This window comes from Necator americanus, chromosome III, assembly GCF_031761385.1.
Source record: "Necator americanus strain Aroian chromosome III, whole genome shotgun sequence".
In the NCBI taxonomy this organism is placed as follows: Eukaryota; Metazoa; Nematoda; class Chromadorea; order Rhabditida; family Ancylostomatidae; genus Necator; species Necator americanus.
The window spans coordinates 9,961,280-9,981,702 of NC_087373.1; the positions used below are offsets into that span (position 1 = coordinate 9,961,280).

Sequence of the window (20,423 nt, forward strand, 5' to 3'; positions counted from 1 at the left end):
TAATTCATTATTTGATATTTTTGTAAATAACCTGATACTTTTGTAATGTTTGTACTAACAGTACCATACCTGTACGGTGGCGCCGTACAGGTATGGTACTGTTAGTACAAACATTACAAAAGTATCAGGTTATGCGCCGTAAATGTAAGTTTGACCAATTTGTTTCATTAGTGAATTATGACGTGGTTTTGTATGATTTTCTATTGGAATCAGAAAAAAAAACAATAATCTGATTCTAGAACATCTCGTGAAAAGAACACTAATGGGGCAAAAAAATAACTTCCAGACTTTTTTCATGGAATTGAAATTATGGTACATAGTTTTGGTTTTTTTCCAAAGATAATCTCATTTCTGAGCATCCAACTCTATCTGCGTCCGACTCTTCGACATGGTTTTATTTTCAGTTCCACTTTTAATAGACATCTTTTCAAAGAATCCCCAAAATGTCAAACTCCCAAATATCCCGTATTTTTGCTAGCAAATTTCATAGAACAAATCCTGACATTGCATTTCAACAAAAAGGTCACTTTTTTTCTTGATTTGTGGGCAAAAAAAAAGAATTTTGTTGAAGAAAATCATATTAGAGCATCATTTTCCAGCTATTCTAAAATTTCCAGTAGATTTGTATGGAATTCGGATATCGGATTAACGGATCTCTTGTAATACCATATTTCATGCATTGTTCTTCATTGTTCTTATTGTCCTTCCTTCTAGGACATTGTGTTCGAAACAGATTCTCATGTCATTCTCGCTATCTTTGAGGGCTTACTACTAGTTTCTATTCAACTTATCAACTGCAAGAAAATTTGTTTAGAAAAAAAAAACTGAAAAATTCAACTGCAACAAAATTTGTTTTCAGGAAGTTTCTATGTACTTCCCACTTAATTGTATTACTACAATCCGCCCTTCTTGCATTGCATGCGTATTAGATCCGGTCCCTTTCCAATGTCATTTATAAAACTATATGAGCGCTGATAAATTCTTCTCCGCTTTTCAGCTGATAAATGGGATTGGGTTCGAAACACTTCTAAAATTTGTAAAATTTTGCAAAGAAACACAAAACCGACGAAGGGAAAGGTTCCGCAACGAAGTGCCACCGCATCGCTTCGATATCAGGAAATCAACCAGGTATACATAGTTAGATTAGTCAGAAGTATAGGTACAGTTCAGGGCGGGTGTGGTGTAGCGGTTAGATCTCATGCACGATCGATCGGAGGTTCGAATCCGCCCTAGTGCTTACCAAGCCCTTCATCCCTCCGGAGTCGATAAATTGGTACCAGACCTGTCTGGGAGGATAGAAACTGACTTGACGCATCGGCTAGCCTCCGGCAAGTCATTGTGTCGGCCAGTTACACTTTCGTAAACCTCAAACGATTCTGGATTGGAGTGAACGTGGGGGCGCGGGTCCCAAGCGGATTTATTAACGCCAGAAACTGTATCCTTTATCCTTTATATTTTATATGTAGGTACAGTTCAATAAGCGGCTGCGCCCGGGTGGTGCGTAGCGAATAGGATCGAAGAGGGAACATGGGTAGTAGCGCTCATCGCTGCAATTCGCAACGGTCCCACCTTGAATCAAACCTCTGCGCTAGAGAGTGCGTACGCAACTGTAAGACGTTTCCGAGTTTCAGCTCGTTTTGGCCTGGCCATAGTATAGGACAGTACGGATGGAAAAGGACGCACTTTTTCGCTTCTTTCATTGCTATAGTACGTATTTATCTTCTCAAGTACAAGTATGTTCGACAGCGGCTTTGGAACGAGTCGCTTGGACTTGCAGAAGCGGATATTGTTATCGAAAGCGCTCTTCTTCTAATCGCGCCTAATTTCTTAGTTCGACTGAGGATTTTCACGCGTGATGATCCAATGATGGTTCCTGAAACACACGTCCTCTATTCTGCATATGGATTTACAAAGGATGAAAGTATTTCCCCTCTCTCATCCTATTCTATAGTCGATCCCAAATTTGTTCAACCGACGAATGATCGCGACGTGTCCGACGTGTAATAACTTGTCTGCATTGAACGCAGCCGCTATTATATCTTATTTTCCAGTTAGAAGAATATAAAACAATAGGGAATAATATTAATAATAATAGTAATAGTAATAGTAATAGTAATAGTAATAGTAATAGTAATAGTAATAATAATAATAATAATAAATGTTCGACTTTGGTATTCTTCAATGGAAAGTCAATGGTTCCGTACGTCTTCTTACAATTTCCTCTTTTTCAATGAATTATCCATGGATCAAGTTACCTCTCACAGTGTACTTTGTGTCTGAAAATGTCTTTCCCACGTTTTTTCCAATAATGACGTTAATATATGGCTCTCCTATTCGGCGATGACATCTACCGTCATCAAACGTACTTCCATTTCTGAACACTACGTTTGGCTCTCAGATCCTCACATTATTTCCTCTCCCCAATAATATCCTAGCATATTTTTATTCTCTTATTTAATATTTATTTTATTATCTCCTTTCGCTAATAGTATCCTGCAATGTTTTTGTTCTCCTTGCTCGTGTTATTCCGTCCTATATGAGCTAAATTTGTCACGAATCGAACTCCGTTCATCTTCAGGTATGCATCGGACCGTGCTACTATGGTTAGCGTTGGTCGTCGTGACGTGCTCGTTCGGGATCTTTTCGCGGACATCTCTGGAGAGCCGTGACGCGGTCCGACAGCAAAAGCCAAAACACGGCTCTCTCAAACTATGTCCTCCAGGTGTGGACTACTTTTTTATGTGATTACATCCATTGGGTAGAAATTCGCTTTCCTACGTGACTGGTTTCCGTTCAATAAATTACCAGCAACAATAAAGACAGTATAAATTGTCCTTAGAATCTGTAATGACTTTAAAGCTCCGCGATCAGTTCTAAGGCAAAGCTCGGATGCAATCGCCTGCAATATAACCCAGTATATCTGCGCAATATCGTACTGTACGTAGTTTGTCCCGACATTAAAGAAGGTGATTCTGTGGGCTCATGCACGTCGTTTACCGATTTCATACGGGAATGTGTCGGGAGGACGGCTAGTTCACCATGTATTTGAGTGAAAGAACACGTGGATGGTGAAAAGAGATCACGTTACTCCACGGGATTATGTATGTGATACCGTAAGGTGTGCCGTAACAACGAAATAGATTAGAATCTTAAGATCACAGTCTTTTCTGTGTGACCGCCGTACTTAGGCTCAGAAAGCGTCGGAGGCGTTTTGAATCAACGGCAAGAACCAAAAATGAATCGCAAAGAGGAATGCATTTCTCCTACGCGCGAACTCTCCTCCTATTTGAGGCTGCTTTTCACTTTCGGTAACCTCACCATGAGAATCTAACAGCGGCAAGAAAGTTCCCTAGGATCTAAGGTGTTGTGAATTGACTCGATCATAGATTATGAATCCTATAATCGAGTCACAACGACCTAAAGCTCGGTGCGGTTGCGTAAATGGCCGTGCTCGAAGCGGCGCGATGGAGAGATGGACTATAGTTGGGTCAAAACGACATGAAGCACGGACCGTTACGTAAGTGACCGCGCTCGGAAGCGGTGCGATCGAGACAGCGATTCCAATCGAGGTGGGACCATGGCGAACTGCAGAAGTGAGTGGCGGCAGTGAGGGTCCTTACGCGATCCCAACCGCTGCTTGCGCAAATGTCCGTGCTACATGTCGTATTGGCCCGGCTATACTGTAGTCTCGATCCCAACCGTTAGTTCCCACGTTCGGACGCAGACGCTTGCTCAGTTTCACTGGACTTCAAATCCACTGAGATTTTGACCCGGCTATAAGATTTATAATCCAACGTCCGGCTACCAGGCCCAAAAATACACTCGGGACTCTCTTTGTTGGGGAAATTGGTCGTTTTTCTGGATATATCACCTTTCATTTCTCCCTTTCAACTTTAAAAAAAAAACAAATTTTAAAAAATAACAAGAGGTTTTAACGGCTTCATGTCTGGCTCAACAGATAAAACGACAGATTTAGAATCATTATCATATTGAGGTTTATCGAAAGTAGAACACGGTAACTATATCCTTCTTTTCGTTCGTTTCCAGAAAAAAAATTTCATCACAGCTATTGGGGGCGCCATATTTGTCCGATAGGATACCCCGCACGTTCTTTCTCTTCCCTCTGCCCTATCCATAGTATTAATTCAGAAGTCGCACAATCTTAATTGAATTGAACACATTTGGTGAATATAATATAATATTCACAACATTTGACATCAAGTGCTCAACCTAAAAAAAGCACTTTTCTAGTCTTTCAATTTCAGCCTCTATCTTGTTTATTTTTGACTTTTTTAATGTAGTGACTCGAAATGTTGGCGAACTGACTAGCTTGTTCACAGTCTGGACAAAACGACTTGAGCTGGAGCAATTGCGTAGGCGTCGGAACAGTCGCTGAGCTAATCAGCGCAATTTCTGCTGCACAGTGTCCTACCGCAAACGCAACTACACAAGTAGTCAAGTTGTCTAGACCTCCTATTATCATCATTAGCGGTTTTATTCAAGCGTTCTTCTGCACTTGAAAATAGGCCAGTTTGTTGCTTGCAGAGAAATGCAGCAGCACCTGGAAACCGCAACGACGAGCAGAGCGCAATTTTTGACAGCACGTTGAATTCGAAAATAAATATGTGGAACCAAAAACAAACCTTTCGAAGAAACTAAAAAAAAAAATCCTGAAACCCACAATGCACCCTTGTTTGGAGTAGGCGAAAAAGGAAATTGAGTGAGTCTCAAGCATGGAATCTCATGGTGTACACTCACAGAACAACTATAATTGGTTGAGTCGAAGGAGTCACTTTTACTTTTTCTTTTTTTTTTCCTTTGCATTGCTCAAACTCATGAAACCTCTAATTCCTTTTTATTAAGGTGGTCCTTCCTTCCTAGACGCATTCAACCTGATTTGCCCGATGCGGAGACGACGACGGAGCACCGACTCGCTCGAATCCAGCAGTACTCTCGAAAAGACAATGCACAAATGCTGCGACGAGGGTTGCGAATTCGCAGACATTTTCCCTATTTGCAACCCGTTCGGATAATGAGCTTCTCCTACACCACATCATCACTCCTGGCACTCTCATCACGTTGTATGTATTCGTATGATCATTGTTGGGTTATAGATCTCATAAATATTTTGTTGATACTAAGTACAAAGTTTGCACTTTATAAACAATCAAATAACATTTATAGCCCGAGGCATAACAAAAACAATTAGACGGTTTCTTGAACGGGGGGTTCGTAGTCGTCAGGGCGATCTACCTTCTCACCATCCGCTCCAACTGTGACAGAATCACCATGCATATCCATAAGACGGCCGATATCGAGGCGAGGTTTCTTGAGGATTTTCACCTTGCGAATGTACACGTCCTGGAGAGGATACAATCCGTGGCACGCCTTCTCGATGTCTTTGCCAATGGAGTCAGGGATCAGCTTGGAGCACACCTCCTTCAAGTCACATCCGGAGACCTGCAACAAATGATTTAAATTGCAGGAATAGAAAAAGAAATGCTACATATGATGTCAAACATTATATATGCACATGTTGGCATTATATGCATATGCACAAATATTCATTAAAGATGCCCCGACGTGCTTTGTTTATGTAACCATCTTTTCATTCTCGTCTGTTATTGCACAAACATCAAAGAGAATCATTCGATTAGGGAACCATCTCCCTTCGTTATTAATAAAGATGAGAAACCTAAATCACAAAGATAGATAATAATCACACTACTTCGCTGCTCGATAACAATCACACCACTTTACTGCTCTTGCACAATGCAAGTAGAGGCTTTAATAATGGAATTGACGATTTTGAAGTCGTCTCACTAGGCTCACTAGGTTTTTCGTTGGAGACAATTTCAAGATGTCAACAGAATCGAGGAGATCGAGGAAAGATCAGGATCGCTTCTTAAATGTAATCTCCTCAAAAGAAAGCCAACGATACATACTGTTTTGTTAAAGGATTTTTTTTAGTTCAGAGACAATGATTTGCAAATCAGTTTTAAATCGTTTTAAGTCAATGTTGCACAAAAATCCCGTTGATTTTTTGGTCCCATGACTTAAAAGTCTATTAGCGTCTTATCCTGCCTTCTTTGAAAAAGTCAGTTGGGAGCACACTGAAGAAGAAGTGGATCCTTTTCAATCACAAATAAAGCGAAATTGCTGCCATTTAGTAAAATCTTCAGTTCTCCGTTGTGGCTTATGACACATTGCTACCTCCAAAAATCAGGTAGTTGAATGGAATACTTAGTGAAACGCTGACTACGCTCTTGTCGAATACCAACATATGCATGCTAACAAAGGATAGTCAGTTCACGACAACCCTTTATAGCATCTCTACAAATTTAGTGACTACCGACCGTGGCTGCCGCTCGTTTGACCAAGTGGGGCCTGCAGTCATAAGTTCGCGGAGGGGAAAGAAATTGCCACCAGCGCTGCACCAAACTCTGCTTATAGCCAAATGTGGTGGAGTAAATTCATGCTGCATTTATCAAAAATTACTCATCAAAACAAGCGGATATTTCACTTTTTGAAAGCTAATCACGTTATAAAAAAAAACAGTCACCTACCTGCAGCATTAACAAAAATTCACCTCCGCAGTTGAGGAAACAAAGCACGCGCCTCCAAAAAGATTGGTTTAAGACAAAACCTTCCATACACGTCACGACAAAGTAACCACACTCCCAAATTCACACCTTATTAAACTGGGACTTCAACAAATTTGGAATGAAAAGAGAATATGGCTCCATTCATCGTTTTAACAAAACTGTTCTACGTGCAACGAGGAAAGATTACCCCTTGGTGCAGAAGTACACGCTTTAGATGAAGTTCCAGTAGCGAAGCTTTTCAAGAATCCGAAGGGAGTTTCAATCCGTGAATAAGATAGGGAAGAAGGGGAAAATGTAGTTCGGGAGGGGGCACGACTGATTTAGTTTTTACCTCCAGAAATAAAGGCGCCATTGAGTGCCCCCTCTTCCTAAACCACATTTCACTACGGAAGATTTTGGTGCTGTGAAGGATAGTAAGGAAAAAACACGCAGAATATCTTCAATTAAAAAAGTGAATACCTCCTTCTTCATCAACTCTAGCATTCTAGCGCGAATCTTTCGGACCTTAGAGGCCTTTGTGTACGTGGTCTTCTTAACCTGGTTTGGTGATCGCTTGGTGAAACCAATGCAGAAAAGGTGCAGAACGTAGCCATCGGTCGTTTTGAACACGCCGTTAGCTTCGATGAGGGTCTGCAAACAAGAACATGCATCAACTACTTCGGATTTGAGAGATAAATAAGAAAAAAAGAAGGCAGCACTATGACTGAAACTCACGTGCCACTTCTTGACGATAGAGCAAAGCTTGTCACGGGTCATTGACATAGCGTGGAAGTTGGTGAGCACATTTTTACCCTGCACATCTTCACAGACAAGTTTGAACTTTCTGAAGTCAGCTTCAGAGTCGTTCAAGTCAGCTAATGATACTTCGAACACGCGTCCCTTGAGACCTTCAGAGGCGATCTTTGTTCCTTGCGTCCTGTTGATGAGCGTCTTTCCTACTTGACGGTTACTGAACATCGACGGGGCCTTGATATCGTACCACTCCTTACGGGCGAAGGGATCAACAGCCTTCTTTTTACCTCCCTTCTTGCCCATTTTGTTGTTATTTTTACCGACCGCCATGATTAGCGGAAACCAAGCTGAAAGTAACATTAGTGTTAATGTCCACTCCAACACTGCTTCAACAAATATCCCAAAAAACGAAACAGAAAACAAGAAACAAAGACAGTTTAAAATCGGAAATTCTATGATGCTCAAAAGTGCATAAAACGGAGAAAAAAATTAATAAAATAAGCAGGAACGAAGAGCAAAAAGTCTTGTTCTAAAAGAAATAAACAGGCAATGAGCAAAGGAATAGGACAGTTTTATGGCTACTAGAACATTAATATGTAGTAAATTATATGAAATATATTCATTAGATGTAAAGATATTGTATGTGAATGTTCTAGTACAAGACGTAGGTGTTTTCTAGTTAATTATGAAAAAATATGCATCACAAATATGTGACACATGCATGCATCAATGTAGAAATTAGTTTACAGCTACAAAACTTGCAATAGCAATGCCTTTTCTTGCTCCTTTAATTCCAAAATTTCTACTAAATTTCCGAAATGTTTGATCCGAAGGATTTCATCAAATTGCTCATCCCGAAAAAATCTCTAGAAATCTCTAGAAATCTTTACAAAAATATTGGATGTGCGTTTTAGGTGAACTGGAGCGTGACCTAGACGTAGAAAAACCCGAGTTCTCGGACAGTAAGATTAACACAGAGGTCTGCTAAAAACAAATAATGTAAGTAAACCACAGTGAAAATGACTTGGTGAACTTATAAAAAAGATTGTCGCACCGAAAATATAAATTGCCACTAGGAAGAGCGGCAGACGGTAGTTGTTCTCATTGAAAATCAGAAGAGACCCCATCATTACTTCTACCAACACTTCACTCCATCAGAAACGGTAAACTACGAAAGAAGAACAAAAAACATCATCGCAGAAGCAGAAGAAATCCAAATAATCGTGCCGTTGGTCCCAAATTTAAAGGAAACGAAGAGTTTTCCGTGCGGAGCCCGTACACTTTTGGTGCGCCATTTCACGCCAATACCGTAGTAAGTTGTCATTGTGGTACACTTTTCAACCTTGGATCAAGTTCTTGGAAATGACGACTTTCTGACGTCGATTATTCGATCGTTGTCACGATTTCTGCAGACAGTTTCTTGCACAATATCATTTTTCTTCTTTCTTTCTGCCTACTTGCAGTCGTTTCCGCACATTCCTCCCGAAAGTTCCTGGTTGGCGGTTGCAGTGCGCGTGTCTCGCGCTGCAGCACGTTGTTTGTTCTATATTGTTACGGGGGGATGTTGTTTCTGATAATCGAGGTGATGTTCACTTTTCCCCTTCATTCCTGTTCGCTGGGCAAAGCTGTAGTCATGCTGAGCTTCCTTGGTTATCCTCCCAGGTCAGGGCAGCGGTTGTCGTCTCATAATTCCCTCTATTTCTCTTGTGAAATGTGGCAGCGTTTGATGTTAATCAGGCCTTCCGGATGTGATTTTTCTACTATTGCAACTGTTTTGCGAAAATTCACGCCTTCTATAGTGGTATCATTCTACTAACGTGTCCATTTTCAGTGTAAATATGTCCAGTCAGTCAGATGAGGAGAACGAGGTCCATCCTCTTGTATCAAATCTATTAGAACAAAAGTTCATACCGCGAACAGGCCATGGGTTCCGATATGACAGAGACGAAATGATTCGTTTGTCCACCGTCCCTTTGAGTTTGCAACGTCCTGAGAATCTTTCCGTCGAGTTCAACGGGTAATTTCTTTTGATCATACGAGCCTATTTGCAAGTGTTTTTTTTTTTCAACTGTATTGGTTACATAAGGTTAGATATTGTGCTCTATGATTTCTCATCAACAATGACTCCATATTATTCAGTGAGGATGGGAAGTTCTCTCCGTACAAATGGCTAGAACATCGTTGGGAGGTTGAAGGAATCAAGAATCGAGCGCCAACGAAAAAGTTACAAGATGCGCTGAATGCTGGTTTGTGTTTCTTCATAAGATTCTTTTCGCAACTTAACTAATCACATTTCTCTTTCGTCCTATCGAACTCCAATAACCTTTATGTCGAGTCGCTGGTCGTGATAATATCGCTGATTTTTGGGTGGACGCTCATTCATTCGGTGATGCTTGCACGTTCAGTACGCAAATTGTACTAATCCGGATAAACCTACTCTGGATTTTTGAATAATGACCAACAAGATATTAACGAGGCAATGCTATTCTATTTTCCACGATGAAAAAGTTAATATTTCCTATGAAGATGTCTGCATTACTCTGCTGAATAACATTCCAGAAACGCGGGGGTTTTTCGATTTCCTTGACGTTATAAAGAAGGCTGCAAACTTGATTATTCTTGTTTTCCTTGGTTCGAAATTAGTTCCAATGCTAAGTACATTGTGAGATATCATCTTTAGCATTGAAACTAATTTTCTCATCTTTAACAATCCTTGTTATTGCCATTGACGAAGGATTGCAGCTAATAAGCACACCAATGAGATATTCGTTGATGTAGCACTGACAGGACAATTTTATACATTTTTTCATTCATTGCAATAATTGAATGCAAAACACGTAGTGTTTTGGAATTATTTTAACATTTGGTTTCCATCTACAACCGCTAGGACAGCCCAACACCACAAATAACCATATGATTCTCGTGTTGATCGTGTTCGAGTTGTTTGTGAAACAATGACAAGTTTGAACAGGTCAGCCATTCGGAACGAAGCGGCTTTTGTCACCAGTTCCAGATTTGTTCACTAACCTCTCGAAAGTTCTTTCCTTTTAAATTCAGTTCTAATTAAATGTTCACGACCTTTAATATTTTCTTTAAATTAATTGTTCGGAATTTTATTTTCATTCCCGGTTAGGATTTTCCTCAGAACATTAAGCATCTTTTTTTCTCTCAACTGAATTCTTGGAACAGGTAAAAAGAACACGGATCAACTAGGGTGATATGTCAGTTTGTGCAACTTCGTATTTTAATGGTTCTAAAGGTGATTATTGTAGTCATTACCTATGACGTAGACTTTGTTGCAGCTGTACAATAGCGAATTCTATCTCTCTTTTTTCATTGTTTTTTTTTTCTTAAATTGTAGTTCATCATTTCTCGTAATGGCACCGGCTCCGTTATCTTTCCTTATCACAGCTTCTCGTGCAACAAACTTACCAAATTATGTACTTTTATCGCTGTTTTCTTTGGATGACTTTTCCAGCAGAAGTTCATGATTCAGGAGAAAACATGAATAATATCTTGTTGGAGCCCATGTATTTCAATACATAAATGGCTGTCCATCTCGTCTGGTTTTAGGAGTGCTGTGGTTTAATTTGTGGGTGCTCCATGTTAGCACTTTGTAGCTGGTAGTATGAATTCGAGTTTCTAACTGTTGTCGCATTTCTACTAAGATTCCACGGACATCGTTAGAAATCAAACGGTCCTCGATGAATCAAAAACTAATTTGTTGCAACATAGTGAAGCGACACGACACAAAAAAGCAACATTAACCACACTTTTCCGTTTTCTTTTCCTTTTTTCCTGCCTCTATATCGACATTAAACAAAGTGGTTGTCAAGCTCAAGTTTAGCAGCTATATGTTATTCTTCAGTTGTTTCTTTTGGAGTCGTGTTTAAAAGTTACGTATTCAGTCGTAATAAATAGCAGTCCAAAAATACCGCATCTGCTTCTTTTGGGGATGTTTTGCTACTTTATCACATTCGATTAGTTAGAAGACGTTTCCATAAGGATCGAAAAAAAAAAAACGTCCTACCATTAACTAATTTTTCATCTTGGATGATTTTCTCCTATTGCGTCTTCATAATGTGCTGATTAAGCATTTATCCTTTATCTTTAAAGGCGCGATGGATGAAAATGCCGGACTATCTCCACAACGGCGAGGATTTTCAGGTGGCTGTCGCGCACCAGCGGATGACAAAAGTAAAGATGGTACGCTTTTTCCTCTCAGCACTACTAGAGTTCTTGGTAATTATTGATTATTTAAATGTCCACAGCTGCAGGTGCCTCTAGCAGTAGTGGATTTGGCAATGAGAGCGGATGGACTGGTGTTGAGCGCGATCGTGAACGCGTTGGGCCGAACAATGCAAAGAGCTGGCGAGGCGGATCGAATGGTGGTTCTGAAAAATATTCTGGAAAGAGCAATGACTTCAAGTTACCTTTCGTAAGTTGTCTCTTTGCTTGTACTGACGTGCTTTCGATGTAAACATTATATTTTAGCAAAGATCTACCGGATCGAATGTACGTAGTGCGGGTGCGAACTCGACTGGCTCGTGGAGGTCGGAAATGAAGGATCGTGGTCCTTCATTAGGTGGTGGGAAGTATTCACAAGGAAAGAACAGGTGAGGTCAAATGTTTGAATTGCAATTCTTCTCTTCCTCATTTGATTTAATCTTTGTTGTTTCGAAGATTGAAATGCTTCAGTTAGTACTGACTGTGGTTTTTCTGGTGGTATAATATGTTATAAGAAAATAATGCGAAGAAAAAGAGTACATCATCTACTGATTATCATAGAAGTCAACAGCAGTTCTTTGAAATAGGAGGCGATAGAAAAAAACATTGCAGTATTTCTTGAGATAGAATATTCGTTCATATTAAAATATTAGAATATTCTCATTAATTGTTTCTCACACTTCTGTAGTAATTTAACATTATCCGTTCACTCTTAGTTCTTTGTCTTTTACTCTTCTTATTGTTTGATTTCCAATCATTCAAGTACAAATGATGTTTCGAACAGCGTTACGTTCTTCTTGTGCACTAACTCGACACAAATCTACATTTGACAAATTTCTGCTTTTCTTCTATAAATTTGTTGTTTCTTCTGCTCCAGATATATCCTCAATCGAAAATATTGTCTTCGTTTTTTTTTCTAAATTTTGTCCTATTGTTTCTAATGCGCGAAATTCCAGGGAAGATCGTGAGCGTGGGGAACGCATGCCGGAGTGGGCTGATGGACCTACAACCATGGATGACATGATTGAATTGCGTGGATTTGAGGAACCGGTTAAAAGTATATTTTAATAGTTCTCGTGAATAACCTTTTTTGCTCATTTCATTCAAGTACTCATTTTCAAGAAGGAAAGAAAGGAAATCGTGGGAAAGAAGACAAGGATAAGGATAAAGAGAAGAAAGCTGAATCTAGAAAGGAGTCGGTCGAGAACGGGAAACTGGAAAAACCACGAACCGCTGAAGATTCGGCCAGTACAGCCAGTACGCAATGCTGCAATTCAACTTCTTTTATATCGCTCACGTATTTCATTAAAATTTTTTCCTAGCTTCTGCTTCGCGTGCTGCTGGACCTGCTCTGCCGGAGACTGATGCTGAATTCGCGGCGATTTTGGGTTTGCTCGATGTGCAAGATGATAGCACGATGTCCAGCCTTTTCGACAAGGTGTTCATTGTGTAATGTATTGGTGCATTGTATTATTTCCTAACTTGACTGTGTTCTTAAGGCGACAATTCTGCCAGAAGATAATTCGTCGTCTACCACTACGGGCAGTCGTCTTAGTCGCTTTTTCAAGAACAACAATCAGAGTTCGTTTTCATTTTAATGCAAATTTATTCTGGTAGGTTTCTAATGTTTATGGTAACATTTTAGCGAATGAGTCGGCACAAAACACTCGTAGCACAAGCCAGGAAGAGTCACAAGCAGCGAACCCACTGTTGGCAAAAATTTTCGCGCAAACTCCATCATCTGGGGGACAGACTCCGCAAAACACGCAGGTATTCGCGGCCTTTGTATGTATTCACTTCTTTGCATGTTATGTTCATTTTTATTTCATGTCATTGTTCCTTGTCATCATAGTAAAGCGATGGTAATGGTGGTTTGCATCAAGGGCAACCGCTTTTTTAACATCGATTGTGAAAAGTTAATAACCTTTTGATTCGGAAAGAGAAAAGATAAGAAATTCTCCATCTGCTCATGAAACTAGTGAAACTTCAGGGTAATCCGTCTATGCCTCCAACTGTGATAGGTCCTGGAGGTGTCCGAGCTATGCGACTAGAGGACTTGGAGAAAGCGATCAGCTCAAAGGACTCTCGCAGTGGATCGGTGCGTTACCCAATAGATACGCCACTCTTATTTTTACTTGTTTCAATTATTGATGCATATTGACAATTTTCAACCTCTGAAATATCATATTAGTAATTTCTTTTGGATTTCTGATGTGATCCAAATATTGGGTTTTTATTGGATTTTTGAAAGTCTAACATGCCTTTTTTGTCTTGGTCTCCAATTCCTTTGTACATATATTTCTTGATTTGTGAGATGTTTGTGAGTTTGCAGATAACGAAGGGCAATCCACTGCAAGATCCCAGTCAACAGGCCCATCTTCTCAGCAGATTGCAGAACTTTGCAAAGCAACAGGTTTGTTAATGTTCTTTGTTGAACCGGTTGTAACAGCGCTCATGCAAGCACACAAGAAATCAGTCATTTGGCGAGAAAGTCGTTAGTTGCAGTTAGCAGCCCATGTTTGTTCCTAGGAAATTTCGTAATTTATGGGTCTTGCCTAAAAATATCATTGTGTTATTCATCACAAAGGTCTCACTTTTGAGCTAATTCGGAATATCTTCCGGCAAAAAAAAAACAGTGGCTGAATATAATGAACTTTTCATAGGAGAGCATTTTCAGATGTGTAACGAAGCGTTCATGCTTTAGTCTCAATAATAGCTTTGTATCTGTTTATTTATCTTTTACTGTCTAGTAATAATAGTACATCGTGATTGTTCTTGTGGCGCACGTTCACAACTGGTTGGTCATGTGACACGTTCACATTCAATCGTAAAGCTTATAAGTTTCTGGAGACTATCAGCGAAAAGTTTCGAGGGACTGCTGCAACTTTTTCTTTGCTGAAAACCTTGTTAGTATTGCTATGGTAAGCAGAGGACTCACAAAAGGTGCACTCATGTAACATTTTTGGAGTGTTCGTAGCGCTCCGGTTTTGTTATTCTAAGATGCAGGAACATCGGTTAACGTTAAGATGTGTAAGTTTTTATGAATTTTAGGTTTTCTTTCGTTCTACACTGTATTTGATAGCTAATCGCGAGCTCCACTTAAATTGTGTCATTTTTTCTTATGATATGTAGTCTACATGTTAATGGCGTCAGATTTGAAGACACACTCCAATTCACACCTTGAGGTACAAGCAAAAATACATCTCAAACTCAGTAGCGTGAAATCATTGAAGTGAGTACATACGTACCGCAGCGGGAGACATCGCTGTATGTAGCATCGGGGGAAGGTTTTTTTGCAGCATCTTTACGGAAAATCCTCTCAGCGAGAATTCTATGTGCAGTTTTTCCAGTATAATGTGTCCATTGATTTATGGTCTTATAGCAAAAAAAAAAACAAACTGAGGAGGGACGTCCTGACATTGTACATTTACAGATTTTCGGGTTACAAGCTTTCGTAAATATTTCCTTTTTCTAGCATTGCATTTTCACTGTTTCACGCAAATGACGGAATGGTTCATTTATGAAGCGTGTCCTTTTTAAAATTGGAGAAAGTACTGCAGAGTACTTTGAATAAAAATGAAAATTTCTATTTGTACAATTGATAGATGGTGTTTTACTGCTTTTTTGCGACAGCAGACATAATTTGTCATTTTCTCTTTGTAGAAGGTTTTTCTCTGTTTAATGGCCTTAAATATTGTGGTTTGTTTCTATGGTTCGTTACATGAAATGAAAGCAAAGAAACACTTAATATTTCTATGTTTCCAGGAAGAAACCGCACCGCCGCCATCTGTGGGTCCAGCAACGGCAACAACCGGTGGTGTGACACCTTCTCTTGGTGGAGTATTTCCGCCAAGTGCATCACCGTTCATTCCTCCAGTTCTGCCTCCTGGTGCTCCTATGGTGCCTCCTGCTTTACTAGCTCGTAAGTTCACTCTCTTTAGAATATGCGTTAGATTTGCACTTATTGAATTTTCAGGAATGGCAGCAGAGAATCCGGCTCTTGTACAGGCTCATATTCAGGCGCAGCTTCATCAAGCTATGGCAGCACAGTTGGCGGCTGCTCAGTCAAACGGAGGAGTTGGCATTCCTCCCGCGCAAATGCGTGAGTTTCTAATATCGGTTTAACATATTAGAACTGGAATGTTGTCGTGCTTGACAAGTTGCATATCTTTTTTGAGGTTTAGATTTTGATTTTTCATTGCGAAATGTTACAAATAGTTTTTTTTTCTCATTTCAAGACATTTTTAAAGCTAACAAACATCACACTATTATAAGACTTTTTCATGGATTTACGCTGAAATCAAGTTTTAAGATGAAAAAAGATAACTACTACCTATCGGAGGGTTTTCTACATAGGTGCAATAGCAGGAAGCAGTACCTTCTTCAGGCAAAGAGGTCTGGCTGACGTGGTGCAGCTCAAGTGATCAGTATCCCTTCGCCAACCGTCAAAAAGTGAAGAGGGTTGGAGCACCGCCTCGGAATATCGCGTCTTTGGCTTTCTACCGCATTTTATTCAGCATAAATTTGCCAAAAGCAGTAATATTTGTGAATGCTATTAAAAAAAATTGACTAAACAGCTGTCTAAAATCCCAGCGATTACGTTGGAGCAGCGTTGGTTTGACTTTATGTTAATGGATTTATGTGTTATTTGCGTGAGACACAAAACACCTGCTGAGAAAAATTTCTTTTTTCAAGAGTTATGTTTCGCTTCCTTTTCCGTTAGCATAACCGATAGTATATGCAGCGATTAGTTGCAATATTCCGCCATTGGGTCAACTCTGTATGATCTAGGTAGTGTTGATAGTTAGTCGTCTTAGTAGCTCTGTTGAAATGATGGTACGATCCTTTTCGGCGCACTTTTTGTGATCTCAACCTCTATGTGCCGTTTTTTCAAACCTTTAAAAAATAATTAAGAAAGATCTTAAAACTTTTCATATCTCATAAAGAATGAAGATGACTCACACTTAGTTGTCATTGGTGTTGAATATCTTTCAGATCGACACCAACTTTTGAGTTCAGGAATTTCTAAATTTGGTTATTAGATTTAACTTGTTTTGTTGGCAAGTTTTGATGATTCTTGATCACTCACAAATGTGTCATTTTGCCGTCTTTGTTTACTTTGAGAATTTGACGCATTATTTCTCCTAAAGTACAGAATTTACTGACACCGTTCATTATTCTTTTTTAACAGATGAACAGATTCGAGCGAGCCTTCTACGTCTTCAGCAACAGCAGCTTGTTGCTGCCGCCGCAGCACAGGGAAAACTGGGAAAGGTAACTTTTCCTCCCCTTTGATCCTTTAAAAATTCGATTTTTTTACATGTGTTATTGTGGTTTTCAGGTATTGTCTTTTCCTTCTATTTTCCAACTAACGTTTTCGAAGTTGAGTAGTTTGACTACTAAAAACGGAAAAGTTCTCTTTTGCAGGTGCGTCCTCCTACTCAGATGATTCCGTCATCAGTGCAACGTCAGATGAACAAGGCGAGTACATCACAACCAGATGAGGCATCTCATCGTGGAGCACGCTCGGAGCAGGATGGAAGTCCTACCCATCTCAGTGACACTGGTAAAATAAACTCCGCATTTTTGTGTAGCCATATTGATGATTTGCACTTTATATAGATCCCCTGGAAGCTGCTGCTCGAAACAACGCAGATATGCTGAAGAAAATGCATATGCAACATCAATACGCAGCTATGATGAATGCTATGCAAGGTTTGCAGCAAATGCTCTATTTCTTCAGCTGTTTTCATTACGTGATAGATTCGTCGATATTTTATTTAATATGTGCACCTCTTTTTATCCTTGCTTATAAGATGGTTCGAAATGTTGTGAGGAAGAAGGGTCTGTTTGTTCATGCGATTCTTCAACTCAAAAGTATCATAGAGATAAAGGATAAGGATAAAGGATAAAAAGTCTGGCGTTAATCAATCCGCTTGGGATATGCCACTGCGTTCACTTCAATTCAGATTCACTGGAGGTTTACGAACGTGTAACTGGCCTATACAATGACTTCCAGGGGCTAGCCGATGCCCCAAGTCGGTGCTTTTGTCCTCCCAGACAAGTCTGGTATCAATTTCTCGACCTCGGAGCGATGAAAGGCTTGGTGAGCGCTATGGCGGATTCGAACCCCCAATCGTTCAGACAACGGTACCTCTAACCGGCTGCGCTATACCAACCCCTTCATGAAATGATTGCTAATAATGAAAAGAAAAGTCAGAACCTACTGCATTATCGGAATCCGGAAACTGTCCTCAGTCGAACTGTGCCTCAGGCAAGGAAACAGTGTTTTCTTGCGTTCTTTTTGTCATATCTTCATGTTTTGTTTTGACGACCATTTCTTAAATTTAGCAGCCATAGACGACTAACTGATCCATTTAATGTTGAGCTTTTGTTGCACCTACGTTTATGTAGGGGATTTTATATGTTACGAAAAGAATGGGAACAGTGTCCACCTCTTGTGTCCACTCTACATTTACCCCTGCAGTTTTCACGCGTTTATTTCAAGAATACATATCTTCGTGATTTTAACAAGGAGAAAAGGTTAGACAGAGCCATGCTACTTTGGCAGCCTTACTATTAATCAGTAGATTGGTTTCTTCATGCGACTGTGCAGCTTTTGATGAAAGAAGGCAGTGGCTGGTATCCAGTTGATCGTTCCCTATCCTATTTTGCATAATAGCCGTCAAGCCTAGTGTAATGCGTTTCAGTACAATATTTTCATGTGAAGCCTGCTTTTACATGAAAATTCAAGATTCCTGATTTAACGAGGTCATCAATTGCGTCCTTAATCGTAAACCTCATTTTGGAGTGAGTGCAGGGTAGTCGGTAAAAGGTTCAGACGCGACTGAGCGGTCGGTGGTTCAAGACCGCTCTAGATACACCCAAGCCCTTCATCCCTCCTATGTCGAAAAATTGGCACCAGAATTGTCTAGGGGGATAAAACACTTGTCCTATATATATATATATATATATATATATATATATATATATATATATATATATATATATATATATATATATATATATATATATAATATATATATATATATATATATATATGTATATGTATATATCGGAGAACTACGGACTTCGCACTCGCGCGAAAGTTGGAATATAACCTCCGAAGACTTTTGGCGTCACAAATTGTTGTGGACTTGCAAACTACATATTATTCCATATTTCGAAACATATTACATTTGGCTTTATGTGGATTTGTTTATCCTTTTCAATTATTTTGACTTATTTGCGTTTGCTTCGCCTACGTTTGCTCTTTCATTCCTTTTAACAGTTTGATGTGAACAATTTCAAGAGCTGCATTTAGTTCTATGTTGCGCTTGTGTTTATATGGAAAGCGATGATTGCTGTCCGACTTTCGCGCGGATGCGAATTCTATACGCTTGTTCATATATCGGTTGGCCAACTGTTCACGGTATAGGTTGCTCCACGCTCAAAAATTCACAAAGCTCAAAAATTCTGAATTGAAGTCATACATGCATTCTAAAGGAAATGATCAACGCTGTGCACCTTATCACTTTTTCTTTAAATTCCCATTCGTTGGTTTTTAGCCATATTTTTTGTCAGTCGAGTAGCATTAATACCTATAATATTAACGTTTACTTTAATGAAAAAAAAAAACTATTTAGGCGGTCTACCTATGGCAGCATGGCGCCCTCCACCACCAAATAGTAACAGCGCTGTTCCTCCGAACGCGCAAGTTCAGGCTCAAATGCTCATGCAAATGGCGCAGGTAGATTCCTGCTTTTTGTTTTGAGTTTGGATTTCCTATGCGCCCAATCGCTGTCATTCGTGAAAATTTTAGGTGCAGCAGTTAGCGCATGTTCAGCAACAACTTCGTATCAAACAGCAGCAGCAGGCTGCTCTTGCAAAGCTCATGCAATTACAGCACGGTCATCAACAGGCAGTCGCTGCTGCAGCTGGGATGCAGGTATATTTTTTAGTTGGATAAGTCAAGAAAGAGCAGCTTACAGAGCCGTCTAAAAGTCTTTATTGAATTTGAACGAATGAAATAGTGAAATAGAACTTTATTGTATATTTAATTATTTATTTTATTTATTGTATATTTGTTTATCTGCTTCCACATATGAGTTATGCTAGTAATTTTTAACCTCTGAAGTGGAGCACGCCTGTACAAAGTGCATTCTATAGAACGGATATATACGGCAAAAGCATTAGAAGAGTTGAAGGTATCCAACTGGGGTATTCGTAAAAAGGTTTTTATCGTTGCCATTTTCTGGTTGAGAAAACTAGTGTTACGAACCTTTTGGAATTAAAATTTGAAAAAAAGACCTGCTCTTGAAAATCTTCGAACACTAAGAGGAAAAAAAAAGTGATTCGCAGTCGTTTTAGATTCCAAATACAGCTGACCGCAACTCGCACAACTTCGGAAGCTCTTCATCGTTTGGTGCTGGAGCTGACCTATCTGGTCCCATCCAAAGTCCTCTGGAGAAACTGCTTGCTGCTGCTGGCGTCCAGCCTTCTCAGTTCACCGGCGCTTCGTCAGACAGCAGCAGTTCTTTCCAAGGCGGGTCTCAGAGTGTTGCTCACGGAGCACGAATGCCGCCACCATCTGTTCGACCGATGAGTTTGGAAGAGTTGGAGCGTAAGCTGACCGAACAGACTAAGTGAAAATGTGTTACACTGGGCGTGGACCTCGTCTCCTCTGACTGCACAGAAACGTGAATTCTATTCCTTTTCATTTACATTATTTCTAATATGTTGTTGTAGCCCTTATTCCTTATTCTTTTTTTTTTGTTTTTTTTTTACTATTTTAATTCCTTCTAGTTGAGATAAGTCGTTGTAGGCGCGCCCGGTTCATCGGTGCATGAGTTTAGTTTC

The 20,423-nt window shown here is 39.8% G+C and overlaps 3 protein-coding genes across 3 annotated transcripts; 2 read left to right on the plus strand and 1 right to left on the minus strand.

The window, feature by feature from the left end:
• Positions 1-2,580: 2,580 nt before the first annotated feature.
• On the plus strand, positions 2,581-5,033 carry RB195_009132 (uncharacterized protein; the record flags this gene model as incomplete). Its single annotated transcript, XM_013446518.1, has 2 exons — positions 2,581-2,722; positions 4,864-5,033. The coding sequence occupies 2 exons, from the start codon at positions 2,581-2,583 to the stop codon at positions 5,031-5,033; spliced, it is 312 nt and encodes a 103-aa protein (XP_013301972.1).
• Positions 5,034-5,205: 172 nt separating this feature from the next.
• On the minus strand, positions 5,206-8,467 carry RB195_009133 (uncharacterized protein; the record flags this gene model as incomplete). Its single annotated transcript, XM_013446519.2, has 4 exons — positions 5,206-5,460; positions 7,065-7,235; positions 7,320-7,684; positions 8,392-8,467. 4 exons carry the CDS (start codon positions 8,465-8,467, stop codon positions 5,206-5,208), a joined length of 867 nt encoding a protein of 288 aa, XP_013301973.2.
• A 455-nt stretch (positions 8,468-8,922) lies between these two features.
• Positions 8,923-20,213, plus strand: RB195_009134 (uncharacterized protein; the record flags this gene model as incomplete). The annotated part of the gene is made up of 21 exons (XM_064195980.1): positions 8,923-8,999; positions 9,169-9,354; positions 9,477-9,583; positions 11,454-11,543; positions 11,615-11,775; positions 11,832-11,953; positions 12,521-12,621; positions 12,687-12,821; positions 12,887-13,002; positions 13,064-13,145; positions 13,210-13,334; positions 13,555-13,662; positions 13,897-13,977; positions 15,330-15,486; positions 15,541-15,666; positions 16,756-16,838; positions 16,992-17,130; positions 17,187-17,279; positions 19,211-19,314; positions 19,387-19,512; positions 19,935-20,213. The coding sequence occupies 21 exons, from the start codon at positions 8,923-8,925 to the stop codon at positions 20,211-20,213; spliced, it is 2,598 nt and encodes an 865-aa protein (XP_064047125.1).
• Positions 20,214-20,423: the final 210 nt, after the last annotated feature.